The sequence below is a fragment of the Ornithorhynchus anatinus genome, chromosome 16, assembly GCF_004115215.2.
Source record: "Ornithorhynchus anatinus isolate Pmale09 chromosome 16, mOrnAna1.pri.v4, whole genome shotgun sequence".
Lineage (NCBI taxonomy): Eukaryota > Metazoa > Chordata > Mammalia > Monotremata > Ornithorhynchidae > Ornithorhynchus > Ornithorhynchus anatinus.
The window spans coordinates 33,489,301-33,510,060 of NC_041743.1; the positions used below are offsets into that span (position 1 = coordinate 33,489,301).

At 44.0% G+C, this 20,760-nt stretch overlaps 1 protein-coding gene across 2 annotated transcripts in view; it reads left to right on the forward strand.

Annotated features, from left to right (window-relative positions):
- Positions 1-11,284: 11,284 nt before the first annotated feature.
- The window catches only part of CFAP43 (cilia and flagella associated protein 43), a 63,900-nt gene continuing 54,424 nt past the window's right edge, over positions 11,285-20,760 (forward strand). For both annotated transcript variants that reach the window (XM_007667653.2, XM_039914313.1), the window contains exons 1-5: positions 11,285-11,365; positions 15,370-15,623; positions 16,571-16,667; positions 17,921-18,088; positions 18,297-18,447. In XM_007667653.2, coding sequence (XP_007665843.1) covers positions 11,307-11,365; positions 15,370-15,623; positions 16,571-16,667; positions 17,921-18,088; positions 18,297-18,447 — 729 coding nt within the window. In that variant the 5' untranslated portion in view covers positions 11,285-11,306. The remainder of the gene's footprint in view (positions 11,366-15,369; positions 15,624-16,570; positions 16,668-17,920; positions 18,089-18,296; positions 18,448-20,760) is intronic.

Consider the following 20,760-nt stretch of genomic DNA (forward strand, 5'->3'; position numbering starts at 1 on the left):
TTCTAAGCGCTGGGGGGATACAAGGTGATCGGGTTGTACCTCGTAGGGCTCACCGTCTTCATCCCCATTTTACAGATGAGGTAACTGAGGCTCAGAGGGTAGAGTAGAAGGAGGGAGTCAGGGCGATGGGGGGAAGGAGGAGCAGAGGAAAAGGAGGGGTCCGTCTGGGAAGGCCTCCTGGAGGAGGTGAGCTTTCAGTAGGACTTTGAAGAGGGGAAGTTTGCTAGTTTGGCAGATGTGAGGAGGGAGGGCATTCTAGGCCAGAGGTAGGATGTGGTCCAGGGGTCAACGGTGGGACGGGGAGAATGAGGCTCAGTGAGGAGGTTGGCGGCAGGGGAGCCATGGGATCCGTGGAAACTGTGGGATCCATGGGAATGGTGTGCCAGCCACCACCCAGCCGGTCCCGGCAGTCAGAAGGAAATGGGTTCTAGTCCCGCCTCCTCAACTGTGTGACCTTGGGACCGTCTCTTGAGTTCTCTGGACCTTAGTCCCCTCACCTGTAAAATGGGGATTATGACTGTGTGCCCCTTGTGTCCCACACGTGTCCCAGTTGGACTGTGTCCAACCTGATTACCTTGCATCTACCCCAGCACTTAGAACAGTGCCTGGCATATAGCAAGCACTTCACAAATACCATTAAGGAAAACTAGCCCTTTAGCAGCATGGGGAGAGCCCATTCTTGACTCTTTGTGTCTGCTAGCACCTTCTGGGTGTAATAAACACCTAATAATCACGAGAGTATAGTGCCACAGTGGTGTGGCAAGAATAATAGCATTCCCAACAGTGCTTTGCACATAGTAAGCGCTTAATAAATACCATCATTATTATGCAGAGGCAACTGCAGCCACCAGATTGGCAGACTTCAAGGTGAAAGAGGGAACCCCAATAAAAGGTCTCTCAGTGCTACAGTCACAGAAAAAGAGGAAAAGCAACAGTTCTCCCCTCCCTACCACCCAGTTTTGGAAAGATTTCCAGTTGGAATTCTCCTCTCAGGCACCTTGGTCTTCATTATTTAGCAGCATCCGCAAGCTGCCAGGATTTGCAACAGCGAATATGTATTCGTAGTCTCAAAGCTGAAAATAAATCAGGCTGCAGGCAAGTGAATATTTGAATATCAGCTTGAAAATAATATAGGCAGTCTGGGACGTGGTCATGTCTTTCTCCAGGTATTTGTGCTCATTTCCTTTGGGTTCCTCATTATTCAATCATCGGATTTATTGAGCATTTACCGTGTGCCGAGCACTGTACTAAATGCTTGGGAGAGCAATACGACAGGGTTGGTATACTCATTCCCTGCCCACCAGAAGCTCACAGTCTAGAGGAGGGGACAGACATAAAAATAAATTACTGATATGTACTTGAGTGCCGAGGGGCTGAGGGTGGATTGAATAAAGAGAAGCAAATTCAAGTATAAGGGTGGCACAGAAGGGAGAGGGAGTATGGGAATAAGGATTTAATCGAGGAAGGCCTCTTGGAGGAGATGTGATGTTATTAAGGCTTTGAAGGAGGGGAGACTGATGGACTGTCAGATTTGAAGGGTGGAAGAGTTCCAGGCCGCAGGCAGGACCTGGGCAAGGGGTCGGTGGTGAGATAAATGAGATGGAGGTACAGTGAGAATTTTGATATTGGGGAGCTAAGTCAGGAACTCTAATTCTTTCCCAGCGCAGTGCTGTACACATTAAGCACTTAATAAATACTATTACAACTACACTGGCCATCTCACCTCATTCTCAGATGCCTCAGTTACTTTTTTATTAAAAAATGATATTTGTTAAGTCCTCACTATGTGCCAAGCACTGTTCTAAATGCTGGGGTAGATATGAGGAAATCAGATTGGGCACAGTCCCTGTCCCACATAGAGCTCACAGTCTAAATTGGAAGGAGGAGGATTTAATCTCCATTTTACAGATGAGGAAACTGAGACACAAAGAAGAAGAATGTTGGTATTTGTTAAGCGCTTACTATGTACCAAGCACTGTTCAGTTAAGTAACTTGCCCATGGTCACAGCAGACAAGTGACAGATCTGAGATTAGAAGCCAGATCCTCTGCCTGCATCAGTAACTTTATCTTTAAAATGCGAATTCATACTGTGAGTCCCATGTGGGGCAGGGACCATGTCCAACCCGACTGATTTTTATATCTACCCCAACACTTAGAACAGTGTTTGATACATAGTGAGGGCTTAACAAATATTATGAAGAAAAAAACCCTATCACCTCTCCCAGGTATACATATATGGAAGTCTGATTCAATTTATGCCAGGGCCTGAATTCACAAAGGAACTAAATGCTGAAATGAATCGCCATTATGAACATTTTCTCCCTTTCTCTATAACAAAGGCCTTGGGAGTGAGTGAAGTCAAACATGAGTATCTAAGTCAGCATGACTCAGGTGATATAGATTTGGGCAGGTTTGTAGAAACATGTCTTGTGTTTATCTTAGAATCCACTAATGCAGGGTTTAAGTGAGTTGGAGGGCTCGCAGGGGATCCCAGAGTCAGTGTTGTTTATGGGGGCCGGGGGCTGGGATTGGGGTTCTAGAGAAGAGTATGGGAAATGAGTCCTTGTTGAACTAGACAGTGAATCTAGTCTTTTGTTTTCCACTGATGTCCTGATCTGTGGACAGCTGGGAAATTACAATCGCCAACTGGCTAGTCTGGTCAGTAGCAGTTAGCAATAGGCTCTGTGAAATTTGTGATTCTAAGAGGTGGTACTCAAAATGGCACTAAGCACTTGAGTAGCAAATGAATAGCACAAGGAAAAATGATTTTCCTTTGCTCTCCCTGGAAGGGATTGTGAGTTACACATCACTTTTTTTAGCCTCTCACATATAGAATTAAAATACCACCTTTGGAAGTGCTATCTTCATACCAAAGGGTAATCTAAATTGTGACTAGCACACATAGAGTGATCTATCTTGCCTTTTCATAGCATCTGCATAATTTTGAAGTCATGACTGGAAAGATTTTCAGATCACTAAGTTAAGAAAAAGACAAATATGCAAAAAATGTTAATTTGGTAAAGGGGAGCTAAAAATCTACTATTGATATTAAGCTAAAGTAGGGTTTTTGTTGCTCAAAAACGGGAAATTGCAGTACAAACATCTTGCCTTGTCCCTTGAGTATGGACATTCTGAATGAACCTTGTTGATTTTCATCAACATCAGTGATTCTACTTATCATGTTCTTTCCCACTGGGGAGTCTGGGGGATAAACCATCAGGGAATACTTGTCTGGCCATCTCTGCCACACTTATCTGTCCAACGAGTCAGTGGTGTTACTGGTGAAAAGCCTCCACAATCTGATTTACTCTCACTAGAACAAATCAGTGAAACCCTAACTCTCAAAAGAGAGAGAGAGGGCACTTCCACCTATAAAGGAGCCCCAAACAGTATGGCCTTCCCTAACCCACAAAGACTGCTGAATTAGAGGGAGGAGGAGAGAGGGGAAATCAAATAGAATTAGCTGCAGGTGAAATTCTGTAATGAGTGGGAAGGAATGGTTAGGGAAAGGCATTCAGGAAATAGAATCAATTGGAGGAAGGTTCCCTCTTCATCTCCAATTCAGGCCCCATTTGAGGGGTCCCACCTCAAACTTCCCTTCAACTACTCCTCCCTTGCCCAGTCTCCTTCTCCCCTTGCACTTTCTAGGTTGGGACAGAACCAGGGTCAAGCCTCCCTGCCTTCTAATCGGCTGAAACAACAGTGAGCTTCTTGCCAATAACTTTTTTAAGAGAATTGACTGTTCAAAGAATTGTGCAAGACAATGAATGCTTCAGGCTGAATTAGCATTAGGCCTTCTTTTCTTCCCTTGTGTTTCCATGCTTTCTTTCTCTCTGCTCTCATTATCCTCAGTATTTATTGAGCACCTACTGTGTGTAGAGCAATCAGTGGTATTGAGTGTTTACTGGGGACTGAATAGTGTACTAAGAGCTTGGTAGAGAACACTAGCACAGAGAGTCATATTTTCTGCCCATAAGGAGCTCAGTCTAGATAGGGAGACAGATATCTAAACAAAGAATTGATGGAGAAGCATAGGGGTATGTACTTCATTGTTAGAGATGGGGTGAATATCAAGTTTTTAAGGACAAACAAATCCAAGTGCCAAGCAATGTAGAAGAGATGGGAACAATGAGGGGACTAATCAGGGAAGGCCTCTGGGAGAAAATGGGATTTTTTTTACTTCTTAAGTGATTACTATGTGTTCTAAGCTCTGGGATAGGTACAAGTTAATTAGATCAGACACAGTCCCTGTTCTGCATGGGGTTCACAGTCTAAGTAAGAGTAGGGCTTCCAGGCAGGCCCACTGGGGGCAAATCACTTTCACAAAGAGGCTCATGTCCAACAACTGTGAGGCTGCTTTTAAATCTCAAATTAATGGGATTGATGGGAAGAGGAGGATGGGATAGCAAAGTATGAGGTGAATCTAGGGGGGAGAAGATTTCAGAGGTGGAATTTGCAAGGAAGAGTAAGATGAGCCACCAATGAAGAGCTCCCAAGGATGGACAGGGTAAGATGGGCAAAGATCGTGTAAGGGGTCTGAAGTGGATTTGTGACCAGCTGACACTGGCAGCAGAAGTAATTGCTCATGTTATTTTGGAAGGTCATTCCAAGTTTATTAAGGAAAACAGCCCTGTGGACAGAAACTAAATTAAAGTTTGCTGAAAACCCATTGCTGTTGTCGGACGGGCCTGGAAAGGCCAGATGGGGAAGTGGCAGGTTTTCCTCAGCTGCCTCTGTCTCCCCTCACAGGCCATGGCAGCAGCCTCAAGCCTGCCCTCTTTTCTTACCCCATCCTTGCAATAAGCCCTTTGGGAAAGGAAACTTGATCACAGAATAGAGCTGACCAAACACTAGCAAGAAAAGAAACATCTAGTGATCAAGTACCTTAGAGAACTGGTTAAAGATCATCTTTTGGGATGCCTTCTCATATAGGTCATCTGGGAACAGTTTCTTCTCAGGGTAGGCTTCATCCTGGGACTCACAGGTGAGTAGAGAATCATAGATCAGCTGGCCCTTGCTGGTCTCCAGAACTGGCACCTGATCAAGGGGGTGCTTCTCAAAGAACCACTGGGGCTTATTCTTCAGGTTGATGTTGACAACTTCATGTCTGAAAGAAAGAGGGAAACGGTTAGGATTGATGCAGCTTTGCCTGCATATTTATATGGGGAAGAAGGGGCAGCAGTACCATGAAAATATTTCTTCCCCTATATAGCTTTTGAAGGAAGGTGCTGCCCAGAATTTGGCATAATTGGATTTTTATAGTACTTTTTTCTTTTGCATCCCAATGTCCTTGGAAGATAGGAAGATGCAGATTATCCCCATTGTACCAATTACAAAACTGAGGCACAGAGAGGTTTAGCGATTTGCCTGAGGTGACACAGCAAGCCAGTGGCATACTGGAAATAGAACACAGGTCTTCTCAGGTTCAGACCCTCGTGCTTTCAACTAGGCCATGCTACCTAATAAGACCTGTAGGAAATGTGTTACATCAGTATTTTACTGCCACACTGCCCAGTGTACGTTTGCTTACCCTGGGTATGTTTACTTCTTCAAAGGAGGATATCCCTTAAGGATCCTGAGATGGATCATCATCATCCTCGGTGATATTTATTGAGAGCTTACAATGTGAAGAGCACTATACTAAGCGCTTGGGAGAGTGTAATACAACAGAGTTGGCACATACATTCCCTGCCTACATTGTCATCAGATTCTGCTATTGCAATACATCCTTTTTTTTTAAGGTGCTCTTTTACTATTTCCTTCTTTATTTCGATATTTTCCAACATTCCATCCCAATGGAGAGCAAGGGGTAACCTCATAGATCAAGTTGCAAAAGCATACAAGTCCAAAGAAAAAAATGAGGATCTGAGAAATCTACTCTAGAGTGGAATACTTTCCTAGACTGTAAGCTCTGTATGATCAGGGAACCTATCTCCCAACTTTCCGAAGCACTGAGATCGGTGCTCAACACACAGTAAGTGCTCAATAGAGACCAGTGAACGATTGGTTTTGCTCTTCCATCCTAAGGTCAGAGCGGGTGGGAATCCACAATTCAGACTCACCTGGGATCTGGATTTTGATTCTAAACCAAAATAGACAGGCCATTGGGAGGCAAGATGATCAAGAAGAAAGAGCATGATTTGGGAGTCAGATGAGTTTCTAGTTCCAGTTGTGCCACTAGACTCCTGTGGAGTTTTGGACAAATGTCTTAATTACTCTATGCCTCAATTACCTTATCTGCAAAATTGGGGATGGTAATGCTTGTCTCTCCCTACATTTCTGAGTTGCTCTGAGGATAGTAGTAGAAGTTATTGAGCGCTGACTGTATGCAGAATGCAGTACTAAGTGCTGGGAGAAAATACACAGGTAAGAGTTAGTCACTGTCCCTGGACCTCCAGTGGCTCACAATATTATACACGAATAATAATAATAATAGTGGTATTTGTTAAATGCTTACTATGTGCCAAGCACTCTTCTAACGCTGGAAACAGTTTTGCCTAGTGGGAAGAGCACAGGCCTAGAAGTCAGAGGACCTGGGTTTCAGTTCCAGCTCCACCACTTGTCTGCTATGTGACCTTGGTTAAGTCACTTCACTTCTCTATGCTTCAGTTTCCTCATCAGTAAAATGGGAATTAAAGCTGTGAGCTGCGAGTCCCTGTGGGACAGGGACTATGTCCAACCCGATTATCTTGTATCTACCCCAGCATTTAGTGCAGTGCCTGGTACACAGAAAGCACTTAAAAAAACTACAATTATTATTAACAATATTGATAATCATTAACGATTATGATAATTGTGGTATTTGTTATGTGTAATATGATAAAACAAATCTATGATATTATTAAGCCCCTAAATGGAAATGACTACATATTTTGGATATTTTTATAAGTTCTCGGTGAGTCCATATCAATCTCGGCTCTTACTGGATTCCTTTGCTATTGTTCTTGTCTGTCCATCTCTCCCAATTAGACTGCAAGCCCGTCAAAGGGCAGGGACTGTCTTTATCTGTCACCGATTTGTACATTCCAAGCACTTAGTACAGTGCTCTGCACATAGTAAGCACTCAACAAATACTATTGAATAAATAAATACTATTGAATGAAGGACTGGCTGGGTTCTCTGGGCTCAGGGACAAAATCTCAGCCTGTAGAGCCGGATCGGACCCTCAGGCACCAGGCCTGGGTGCAGGCACTGCCTGCCAACTGCAGAACACACTGGTTATCACTCAGCCGATTCACATCTGTCACCATCCTCTCTCCCCCCTTCTACCTCCTTCAGACCTGGGAGCCTTAAAGGAGATAAAAGATGGACTGTGGAGGGTTCATCTCTCTTGGGATCAAAAATAGGACACGGCTTTCAGATCCCAATGTATCAATCCTCCATCCCAATTGCTGAGAGAACTGGGGCTCCCTGAGTCGTCTACAGGACAGTTCAAACGGGAAACCTGATGCGCTTCCCTGTGCTCTTCAGGAAAACATGGTCAATACAGCCCTTGACCAGGAAGTCAACCAAGAACCAGGGATACTCAGAAACAAACTAGAGACCCACTCCTCCCTCAGCTGTTGGAGAAATGAGAGTCATTTCAAATTGCTTCCCGTGGAAGTTAATTGAGCATCCTTTCCCAAGACTCTTAGCTATTTCAGAAATTGCAGCTCTATCTGCGGCCTTGGTCTCTCAATCCCTCAGCCCTCAGGAAGGTACTGCTTGAACCTCACTGTCTTCAAAGCCCCATTTACAGTGCTCAGGATGTGAGAGATTAATTTAATGAGGAAGGAGTGGAGGAAAAGAGCCCTCCCCGGATATGCAGAAGGGGAGCCCCAGGAACAGCCCCAGAAGTCAAGTGTGCCTAGGGGGGGAAAAACAAGCACTAGTCCTCATGGGATGTCTCCCCATTACTGGGACAACAGAACCTGTCCAAGGTTGCAGTTCTTAACGTAAATTCTGATCGTTTTTGCCTGTAGCTTTCCTTTAAGGAATGGTGTCCCAGCTATGCTTTACAAGTCACGTAACACTGTTAGCATTTAATTAATGTTAAATGATCACGCTCATTACAGTGGTGTGACAATAATAACTCTCAGCTTCCCTCACCTGGTTTTCCTCACCTTCCAACGTCTGACCCCCACCTCACTGCCCACCTCATAGAGAAAAGATAGCCCAACTAGGGGAGCACCTGCAGGGGCTGTACAGTAAGTGGTGAAGGTTTCTGACCAGAGAATCACCTAGGGTGTTTCGGTTGATGTACGGGCACCGCCGGACTCCAGGAAATAGCTGGCTAACATCGGCAATGGGGATCACAGCGACTACCATGGCAGCTACCCTGACATCCCCCTCCTGGTCTAGGTTTTGTCCCCTCCCGCCTCGACTACTGCATCAGCCTTCTCACTGACCTACCTGCCCCTAGCCACTCTCTGCTTCACTCTATTGCCCAGATCATTTTTCTAAAATATCATTTTGCACACGTTTCCCCACTCCTCGGGAAACCTCCGATGTTGCCCATCCATCTCCTCCAGGAGGCCTTCCCAGACTGAGCCCTCCCTTTCCCTCTGCCCCTACTCCCTCCCTCTGTTCCACCCCCTTCCCCTCCCCACAGCACTTGTGCATATTTGTATATATTACTTATTACTCTATTTTATTAATGATGTACATACATCTCTGATTGTATTTATCTATTTTGATGGTATTGATGCCTGACTACTTGTTTTGTTTTGCTGTCTCCCCGTTTTAGACTGTGAGCCCTTTATTGGGCAGGGATTGTCTCTATCTGTTGCTGAATTGTACATTCCAAGCGCTTAGTCCAGTGCTCTGCCCATAGTAAGTACTCAATAAATACGATTGAATGAACAAATGCACAGTTTGCTCCTCTAATATCCACCTACTTACTCTACCTCGGTCTTATCTGTCTTGTCTCTGATCCCTTACATAATAATAGTAATGTTGGTTTTTAAGGGCTTACTATGTGCCTAGCACTGTTCTAAGGGCTGGGGGTAGATATAAAGTAATCAGGTTGTCCCACGTAGGGCTCATAGCCTTCAACCTCATTTTACAGATGAGGTCACTGAGGCCCAGAGAAGTTAAGTGACTTGCCCAGGGGCACCCAGCTGACAAGCGGTGGGGCAGGCATTAGAACTCATGACGACTGACTCCCAAGCCCGGGCTCTTTCCACTAAGCCATGCTGCTTCCTGTCCTCTTCATGTCAAGTGCTTAGTACAGTGCTCTGCACATAGTAAGTGCTCAAAAAATACGATTGAATGAATAAATACAATTGAATGAATGAAGGAAAGAAACGGAATCAAACACTTAGTACAGTGGTAAGCAGTTAGCCCAGTGCTCTGCACTGAGTCAGCACTCAATAAATACGATTGACTGAATAAATGCGGTTGAATGAATGAATGAAACGGAATCAAGCACTTAGTACACTGCAAGCGCTTAGTACAGCGGTAAGCGCTTAGTATAGTGCTCTGCATCCAGTCAGTGCTCAATAAATGCTAACGAATGAATGAAATGGAATCAAGCGCTTAGTACAGTGCAAGCGCTTAGTATAGCACTCTGAACACCAAGCTCAATAAATACGACTGAATGAATGAAACAGCATCAAGGCTTAGTAGAGTGGTAAGCGCTTAGCACAGAGCTCTGCGTACAGTCAGCGCTCAATAAATATGAATGAATAAATGAAAGAAACGGAGTCAAGCACTTAGTCCAGTGGTCTGCGCTTAGTCCAGTGTTCTAACCAGAGTCAGCACTCAATAAATACGAATTAATGAATTAAAGAAACGGAATCCAGCGCCTAGTACAGTACGAGATAGAGAAGTTAGAGAAGCAGCGTGGCTCAGTGGAAAGAGCATGGGCTTGGGAGTCAGAGGTCATGGGTTCGAATCCCATCTCTGCCACTTGTCAGCTGTGTGACTGTGGGCGAGTCACTTAACTTCTCTGTGCCTCAGTAAGCGCTTAACAAATACCAACATTATTATTATTCCAAGCATTTAGCCCACTGCTCTGCACAGAGTCAGCGCTCAATAAATGCAAATGAATGAATGAAAGGAACAGAATCCAGCGCCTAGTCCAGTGCTCTGCGCAGAGCCGGCGCTCAATAAATGCCAAAGAATGAATGAAAGGAACAGAATCCAGCGCCTAGTCCAGTGCTCTGCGCAGAGCCAGCGCTCAAGAAGCAGCGTAGCTCAGTGGAAAGAGCCCGGGCTTGGGAGCCAGCGGTCATGGGTTCGAATCCCCGCTCTGCCACTTGTCAGCTGGGTGACCGTGGGCCAGTCACTTCACTTCCCTGGGCCTCAGTTCCCTCATCTGTAAAATGGACATTAAGACTGTGAGCCCCACGTGGGACCACCTGATTCCCTTGTGTCTCCCCCAGCGCTTAGAACAGTGCTCTGCACATAGTAAGTGCTTAACAAATACCAACAGTATTATTGTTATTCTCTGGGCCTCAGTTCCCTCATCTGGAAAATGGGGATTAAGAGTGTGGTGAGCCTCATGTGGGACCACCTGAGGACCCTGTCTCTCCCCCAGCGCTTAGCACAGTGCTTGGCACATAGTAAGCGCTTAACAAATACCAACATTATTATTATTAGTATAAATAGGAGGGGAGGGAGGGGAGAAGCAGCGTGGCTCAGTGGAAAGAGCACGGGCTTGGGAGTCAGAGGTCATGGGTTCGAATCCCAGCTCGGCCACTTGTCAGCTGTGTGACTGTGGGCAAGTCACTTAACTTCTCTGTGCCTCAGTGACCTCATCTGTAAAATGGGGATTAAGACTGTGAGCCCCACGTGGGACAACCTGATTCCCTGTGTCTACCCCAGGGCTTAGAACAGTGCTCTGCACATAGTAAGCGCTTAACAAATACCAACATTATTATTATTATTAGGGGAGGGAGGGGAGGGAGGGGCTTCGGCGCCTGTCATTGGCCGAGGCGGCCCAGGTGTGGGCCAATCGCCGGAGCGGCAGGGCTCGCGGGCGGCGGCCGGGCCAATGAGCGCGGAGCGTCGCCGTCTCCTGGATACGCGGCTCAACCGGCCGGAGGCGCCGACGAACCCCACTCCGCGCCTCTCTCTCTCTCCGGCTCCCTTCGGCTCCCTCCGGCTCCCTTCGGCTCCCTCCGGCCCCCTCCGACCCCCTCCGACCCCCTTCGGCCCCCTCCGACCCCCTTCGGCCCCCTCCGGCCCCCTCCGACCCCCTTCGGCCCCCTCCGACCCCCTTCGGCCCCCTCCGGCCCCCTCCGGCCCCCTTCGGCCCCCTCCGACCCCCTTCGGCCCCCTCCGACCCCCTTCGGCCCCCTCCGACTCCCTCCGGCCCCCGGCCATGAAGGCTTCCACGGAGGAAGGGAGCGACGTGGCCAGCGGCGGCTCGCTGGGAGTGAGGTGCGCGCCACCGGCCGGGGCGCCCCCTAGAGGCCCCCGCCTCCTGCCTCGCCACTCTCGTCATCCTAATCCTCAGGCCGCTATTTGTTAAGCGCTTACTAATAAGGATAATCATCATCATAATGTTGGTGTTTGTTAAGCGCTCACTAATAATAATCATCATCATAATGTTGGTATTTGTTAAGCGCTCACTGCTACTGATCATCATCATCATAATGTTGGTATTTGTTAAGCGCTCACTACTACTACTAATGTTGGTATTTGTTAAGCGCTGACAACTACTGATAATCATCATCATAATGTTGGTATTTGTTAAGCGCTCACTACTACTGATCATCGTCATCATCATGTTGGTATTTGTTAAGCGCTGACAACTACTGATAATAATCATAATGTTGGTATTTGTTAAGTGCTCACTAATAATGATAATCAATCATCATAATGTTGGTATTTAAGCGCTCACTGCTACTGATCATCATCATCATCATGTTGGTATTTGTTAAGCGCTCACTACTACTACTAATGTTGGTATCTGTTAAGCGCTGACAACTGCTAATAATAATCATCATAATGTTGGTATTTGTTAAGTGCTCAATAATAATGATAATCAATCATCATAATGTTGGTATTTGTTAAGCGCTCACTACTACTGATCATCATCATAATGTTGGTATTTGTTAAGCGCTCACTACTACTACTAATGTTGGTATTTAAGCACTGACAACTACTGATAATAATCATCATAATGTTGGTATTTGTTAAGCGCTGACAACTACTGATAATAATCATCATAATGTTGGTATTTGTTAAGCGCTCACTACTACTACTAATGTTGGTATTTGTTAAGCACTGACAACTACTGATAATAATCATCATAATGTTGGTATTTGTTAAGCGCTCACTACTGATAATCATCATCATAATGTTGGTATTTGTTAAGCGCTTACTACTACTATGAATGTTGGTATTTGTTAAGCGCTTACTAACACTAATAATCATCATAATGTTGGTATTTGTTAAGCGCTTACTAATAACCATAATCATAATAATGTTGGTATTTGTTAAGCGCTTACTACTACTACTAATGTTGGTATTTGTTAAGTGCTTACTAATACTGATAATCAACATAATGTTGGTATGTGTTAAGCGCTCACTACTACTGATAATCATCATAATGTTGGTATTTGTTAAGTGCTGACTACTACTAATAATACTAATGTCGGTATTTGTTAAGCGCTCACTACTACTACTACTTATGTTGGTGTTTGTTAAGCACTTACTAATACTGATAATAATCGTAATGTTGGTATTTAAGCACTTACTAATATTAATAATCATAATAATGTTGCTATTTGTTAAGCGCTTACTATGTGCCAAGCACTGTTCTAAGTGCTGGGGTAAATACAAGGTCATCAGGTGGTCCCACGTAAGGCTCACAGTCTTCACCCCCATTTTACAGATGAGGGAAGTGAGGCCCAGAGAAGTGACTTGCCCAAAGTCACACAGCTGACAAGTGGCAGGGCCAGGATTAGGACCCATGACCTCTGACTCCCAAGCCCGGCCTCTTTCCACTGAGCCACGCTACTATGGGTCAAGCAATGTTGGTATTTGCTAAGCGCTTACTATGTGTCGAGCACCGCTGGCATTTGTTAAGCACGTACCATGTGCCGAGCACCGTTGATATTTGTTAAGCGCGTACCATGTGCCGAGCACTGTTGTTATTTGTTAAGCGCTTACTATGGGCCGAGCACTGTTGGTATTTGTTAAACGCCTAGTACATGCCAAGCACTGTTCTGAGCGCTGGAGAGGATACGAGGTGATCAGGTTGTCCCACGTGGGGTTCACCTTCTTCATCCCCATTTGACAGATGAGGTCACTGAGGCACAGAGAAGTGAAGCGACTTGCCCAAGGTCACCCAGCAGACAAGTGGTGGAGGCAGGATTAGAACCCACATCCTCTGACTCCCAGGCCCGGGTTCTTTCCACCGAGCCACGCTGCTTCTAAGCACTAGGGTAGATACAGGGTCATCAGGTTGTCCCCCGTGAGGCTCGCCATCTTCATTCCCATTTTACAGATGAGGGAACTGAGGCCCCGAGAAGTGAAGTGACTTGCCCAAAGTCACACAGCTGACAGGTGGCGGAGCCAGAATTAGAACCCATGACCTCGGACTCCTAAACCTGTGCTCTTTCCGTTTAGCCACGCTGCTTCTCTCATTCGATCATACTGACTGAGCGCTGTCTGGGTGCACAGCGCTGGACTAAGCGCTTGGAATCTACAGCTTGGCAACAGATAGAGACAATCCTTGCCCAACAAAGGGCTCACAGTCTAGAAGGGTGGAAACAGACGACAAAACAAATCACCATCATTACGAGAAGTAGCGTGGCTCAGTGGAAAGAGCCCGGGCTTGGGAGTCAGAGGTCGTGGGTTCTAATCCTGACTCTGCCACTCATCTGCTGGGTGACCTAAGGCAAGTCACTTCACTTCTCTGGGCCTCAGTTCCCTCATCTGCAAAATGTGGATGAAGACTGTGAGCCCCACGTGGGACAACCTGATGACTTCGTATCTGCCTCAGCGCTTAGAACGGTTCTTGGCACATAGTAAGCACTTAAATACCATCATTATTATTATTATTATTGATGCCTCATTACTTGTTTAGATGCCTGTCTCCCCCCTTCTAAACGGTTAGCCCGGTGTGGGCAGGGATTGTCCCAAACACGGGCATGGGAGTCAGAGGTCGTGGCTTCTAATCCCAGCTCTGCCACTTGTCTGCTGTGTACCTTGAGCAAGTCACTTCACTTCTCTGGGCCTCAGTGACCTCATCTGGAAAATGGGGATGAAGACTGTGAGCCCCATGTGGGACAACTTGATGACCTTTTATCTCCCCTGGCTCTTAGAACAGTGCTTGGCACATAATAAGCACTAAGCAAATACCATCATTAGTATTATTATTTCTTGCTGAATTGTACTTTCCAAGCACTTAATGCAGTAGTCTGCACACAGAAAAGCGCTCAATAAATACGATTGAATGAATGAATGTCCCCATGACCTCCTGATTCCCAGGCCCGTGCTCTATCCACTAGGCTGTGCTGCTTCTCCTCTGCACCCTCATCTTCCCCATGATCCTCAAGCCTCTTTTCCCCCATGAGCTGACTCCCTTTTCTAGGCTCTCCTTATGGCTCATTAAGCATCCCACAACTTCCATTCCTTTTGCTGATTATCATTTTTTCCCCCGCTCCCTTTTTCTCACGACAGCTTTTACTCCCATTCTCCACTGTGAACGACCTACTTCTCCGACGGCCATTTAAAAAACTTACATTTAAAAACACCAGATTCGTCACTGAAAGATCCGGCTTTATTTACATACTTTGCCGGTTAATTCTCATGACTGTCATTATCCCTTTCCTTCGGTCTGTTCACTGTTCTTGTTCCCTCTGTGCTGCAGGATAATGACTTCAGAGGTATTATTATATGGTCCTCCTCACCTCTGCCAAGAATCATCTCTGCTCAAACATCTCCAAAAGAACTCACGCTCTTCCACTGAAGGCCACCCTTGACTAAATGAATTAATTACACTTATCGGGTAGCAGAATGGCTCAGGCTACATTATGTGTTGAACCGGAACCAGCTGTCTTCATGTCCCTCATGTTTCTTTTCTTTCCTCTCTCCTCCCTCTGAATGCTCATGTTCCTAGAATTTCTTCTGAGACCTGGAAGACTTCTGAGTGACACAGAGTGCTCCTATAAAGCAAGTTTATATAGCATAATCCCAGCGTTTTTCTGCAGTTCGGGTAGCACCATTCATTCATTCATTCATTCAGTCATATTTATTGAGCGCTTACTGTGTGCATAGCACTGTACTCAGCACTTTGGGATTCTTTCATATGTAAAGGGAGGAAGGATAGATTTTGATCATGGTTTATGCTTCAAATATTATGACCTTTTGTTTTCTTTAAGGAAAAATAAATTCTGCCTGATTTTTTACTGATGACATATCCTTTTTTAAAGATGGGTGCAAGGATTCCCTAAAAAGAATGTTGCTTTTGTCAACAACAACACAATCTGCTACCCGTGTGGGAATTATATCATATTTGTTGACATTGATACCAAAGAAAAGACGGTGCTTCAGTGCATGAATGGAAGTGTGGGCGCTGTGGCAACTAGCTTCGCCAGTGAAGTGGTGGCTTTTTCAGACCGGAAGCTAAAACCCAACATCTACATCTATAGCTTTCCCGGATTAATCAAAAAGAAAAAATTAAAAGGTATATTGTGGGACACCCATCCCCCCCTCCTCCCCCAACCTCTTGAAAATTTCTTTTGGAGAAAAGGATAATACACAGCTGATTCTGGTGTGGATATTGAGAAATGGCATTTCTAGAGAAGTTAGAATTAAACCAAATTGAGCTAAGTAGTGGGAAAGGGTGATAGATGGACACCTAAATTTAGTTTGAATGTCTTTGAATGATAACCAGGACTTTCAAAAATATATATTGAAATCATCCATGTGAATTCATTGCCATTTATAAAGCATGCTGAAAGTGAAAATAGTATAAAAATGTAGCACCATAGCTTGTTCATCAAACTAAATTAACTTAGTTCAGATGTTTCCCAAATGATGGTCTGAATAATCTCACTGAAAGCATGCCATAACTTAAAACATCTGTACAGTTTAATAGTTTTTTTTAACCTTTATCCATAATTCACTGTAGAGTTTAGACGCATAAGTAACGCACCCCTTTTCATCACTTAAAAGAAGTGTGCAAAACTTGATCCTGTGATGAGGCATTACAACTATGTGATGGCTCTAAAGAATTATTTAAGGGTTTCAAAGAAGAAAAGTTAATATTATGCTTTGTCTAAAATAAAGAAAATTTAGGATGAGTATTCAGGAATTTTCCAAGGACAATAAAATTTTATATCTACATAATCTTCCAAACTCAGTGGTAGAAGTAGCTGAGCCATTTGAAATTATCCTGGGGGTTGAAAATATACAATAAATTAATGAGATCCACGTTGATGATGGAATAAGATGTCCTTTGCTAATTTTGGCAACTATATCACTTGTTCAGATTTTTTTCCTTTCAAGAAATGTTTGGGAGAGAAGACATTATTTAGGCCAAGAAAATGACTAGGAATGGGAAGCAAATCCCAAGGCAGAGGTTAATCTGGAGCTATGTAACGTCAATCTGTGTGTGCAATTTTGTTGTAGGGAATGCCCAGCTGGACTATTCTTTACTTGCATTCAGTTACTGTGGGACTTACTTGGCCAGTTACTCTTCAGTCCCAGAATTTGAACTTTCACTCTGGTAAGTTTATTCAGTGACGTGTTCTTCAATGCTGGAGATCTGGGGTGAATTTTCTGGTGTTCTCTCTTGACGCCAAGAGTAGATTATCATACTTTCCTAAAATTTATTAGAATCAATCAATCATATTTATTGAGAAGCAGTGGGGCCAAGTGGAAAGAGCATGGGAATCAGAGGACCTGGTTCTAACACAGCGATACCACATGTCTGCTGTGGGAGCTTGGGCAAGTCACTTAATTTCTCTATGCCTCAGTTATGCCATCTGTAAAATGGGGATTAATCCTACTCCTTCCCACTTAAACTGTGAGCTCCATGTGGAACAGGGATTGAGTCCAACCTGATTAATTTAGAACACTTAAAACTGTGTTGGGCACAAAATAAGCACTTAACAAGTACCATAAGAAAATGATTTAATGCTTACTGTGTGCAGAGAACTGTACCAAGCGCTTGGGAGAATTCAGTATAACAGAGTTGGTAGACATGTTCTCTGTCCACAGTGAGCAGGATGGTCTAGAGGACAGTCCATAGTCCAGTCTCTGCAGGAAAGATCGACTGAACCCAACTGTTTTTAGGGAAGTTGAAATATGTACTTTTTTAGATTACTAAACGTAACAATCTAGAGAGAAAGATACACAGATCTTCACTAAAAATTAAATTTTCAGGTAAAGTTTATGAATGTTTTTACTTTGTTGTTTTTCCTTTCTTCCCGCAGTTTGAAGGGACAGAGCCAAGTGCTTTTTAAATATGCTACGAGAATGCCAAGGGATAGTAATATCTTGACTTTATTCGATTATCAGTAGATATTTAAGGAATAAGCTACTGCCAGAGTTATGTTTAGCCTTTTGGCAGGACTGGCCGAGGTAAAAGCAAAGTGGCAAGGCAGAGTCATGCTGTCGGGATCCCACTAGATGGTGAGCTCCTTGAGGGCAGAGATTATATCTATGAATTTTATTGTATTGTACTCTCCCAACCTTTTGGTACAGTGCTCTGCACATAGGAAGCATTCAATAAATACAATTGATTAATGTCCCTCCTGAAAGCGTGGGGAGCCTCCAGGAGGATAATAGCCTCGAGACACCCACCTCTTCTGTCCGATGTTTAGACTGGCCTTGATATGTAAGTGTGGACCATCATTTGGGGTTAAAAATCAATCTTGATTTATATTCATTTTATAACAGAACAACAAGGCCAATCTCTTTCCCCTCATTTCAGATTCAAATTGTATTTTAAGTGATAACTTTTTTCTTCATTTGCAGGGACTGGGAAGAAAATGTCATCTTGTGCAAAAAATCCCAGCCAGATGTGGCAGTAAATCAGATGACCTTCAACCCTATGAACTGGAACCAGCTGTGTCTGTCCAGTGGAAGTGCTCTCACCGTGTGGCATATTGAAAGAAACGACACCGAGCATCATCTCATGCCCAAGTGAGTGGTATCTCCCCCATGGCACTTATCCACATCTACTTTTTGCAAACTTACATTTAACGTGGAAGTTCTCATTTCAATCAAAACTGGACATGTGGATCTTGAACCCAAATAATTCCTTGTAGAAATGTGTCCTTTGCTGGTCTACATTGGTGGCTGTTTTCTGTTAACGCTTCCCCCCACAAACTTCATTCTTTCATTTCCTCAGGCCAGTCAAGCTCCCTGCTGAAAATGGGACTTTTTTGGTTGAAAAGAATGGATTTTTCTCAGGCTCAGAGCCCAGAGACTCTTTCTACGGTCCAGTATTACCAGTTTCTGCGATTGCTGGGCTAACAGGTGAAGAAGCAGAAACTTTCAAGGTAATAACTATTATGCTTTGAGGCTATCTTAGTCCAAACTCCAGCTGATTCTAGTACAGATATTTGCAGATTTTTTTGTTGTTTTTCTCGTTTTCACCTATCGTCAGTTGGCCGAGCCCATACACATAACCACAGTGGGGGTGCTGGGCCTCAGCCCCACCCCCAGACCCTGCAATCTGCACTCTCTTTGATCACAGGCACCACAACCCCACGTCTCCCATTTTCCTCTGCTCCAGGGCCCTGGGCCGCCTGCCCAATGTCTTCTTCTCAAGTGCCTGCTGGCCACCTCCCCACCCCTGGAAAACCCAGGTGGCCCTGAGTTGTTGGATAAGCATTCTGGAGGTTTAAATATAGATGGTGTCAGGTCCTCATATAGGAATGTTCACAGATGGTATTTGTGGTTTCCTCTCATTTGTGTGTGTGTGTTGGGGGTGGGGGGGGTAGTTTGGGAGGATTCTATAGCCCATCCCCTGCAGATACCTAGATATTGCCGTGTGGTAAATGTTGCCTGGCACTGTTAATCAGCAGCCAAAGCCGAGCTCATCTCCTCAGAGTTGCTCGTTCTTTCATCAACATGGCAGGGAGCCTTTAGTTTTAAGGAACTACCCCCTAAATATTTGCCTCACTAATCCTATTGGTTTGATCAAGAGAATGCACCTGGAGAGAGAACAAAAACTTTGGAATCCATTTTATATAGGCATAAACCTAATAAAAATACTTATTTTATACATATGTAGAGTGTTTAGCTAATTTAGATAGTATCTCTTTGCATTGAGGGAGTATTAGTGACTTGCTGAGGGCGAAAGTTGGTCAAGTTTTTATAAACCTGATAAAAATACTTATTTTTTATATATGTATAGTGCTAGCTAATTTAGATATATCTCTTTGCATTGAGGGAGTATTAGTGACTTGCTGAGGGTGAAAATTGGTCACGTTTTTATTCTATACTATGTCAGAGATGTAGTCCAGAAATGATGACGACTAAAACATGGCTCAGTGTACACACAATGGAGCAGCAGAGTGAAAACGAATTGAAAAGTCTATAAACATAATTTAAGAATTTGACTACTTGCTTAAGGAAACAAAATTTACCTTACCCAGCTGTCATCATTTTAAAACCAAATATTTCATACCCCAAATAAATCAGGATTTACTACCATTAGTTTTGCTGCCACTAGATAATAGTCTGTCAACGCGATTACTAAATGGGGATTTATGTTTTTTGGGATTCCTACACTCTGGGCATAATTAATGTAGTGCAGTGAAAGAAACACAGGGCTGGGAGTCAGGAGACCTGGGTTCTAATCTCAGCATTGGAACATGCCTCCTCTGTGACCTTGGGCAAGTCACTTCATTTCTCTGTGCTTTAGTTTCCTCATTTACAAAATGGGGATAAAATACCTGCTCTTCCTTCCCCTTAGACTGTGAGCCACATGCGGGACAAGGACTGCATCTAATCTGATTATATTTGACAATGCTTAATGAACAACACTCTTATTAGTATTACCTGACATCACAAAATCAGTTTTAGCTATCTACATGTTTCCCTTTTGAGTTAAATATTGTGTAGCCACAAAATTTAAATTATTTCTATTTCATATTTTCTTAATTCCATATATATCAGTTTTTAAAATTCTATATTATGGCAGTTTTTTATGGTACTTGTTAATTTTGAGTGACAAGGGGAAAATCAGGCTAAACACAGGGCCCCAATTTAAATATTTGGGATTTCATGAGTTGCTTAGCCCTGAACTTGGTTCTCCCTAATGCCAGTCTGACAAATTGTAAATTTGTCCTTGAGGTCAGGGATCAGGACAACTAACTCGATTGTACTCAAGTGCTTAATAGTGCTCTGCACAGAGTAAGCACTCAATAAATACCATTTTTCCAGAGGTGTAGCAACACAGTTCAGTTTCTACCATGTAAATCTATGGATAAACGAACCCATGATACATCCATTCATGATATTCATGTTTTCAAGAATCACATCACAGGTGTATCTTGGGATATGCATGGATACCCTTCTTCTTTGTAAACCCTGTTTTTATAGGAGTCTGAGTTTTGAAATGAATTCTGAATGTATTTGCTGCAAGCAGATTATCATCATCATCGCTGTCATCATGGATGGTATTTATTGAGTGCCTATTCTGTGCAGAGGGTTATGTTCTCATAGTCTGGGACTGTGAGGAGTGGTAAAAAAATGAGGAGATGGAGAGGAGGGTAGAGAATTAGAGGTACTGGCAAGGACTAATTTTGCAAGCCTAATAGAACTTCAGTGGACTTTATGCTTTTGCAAAGTGTGGAAAAATGTCT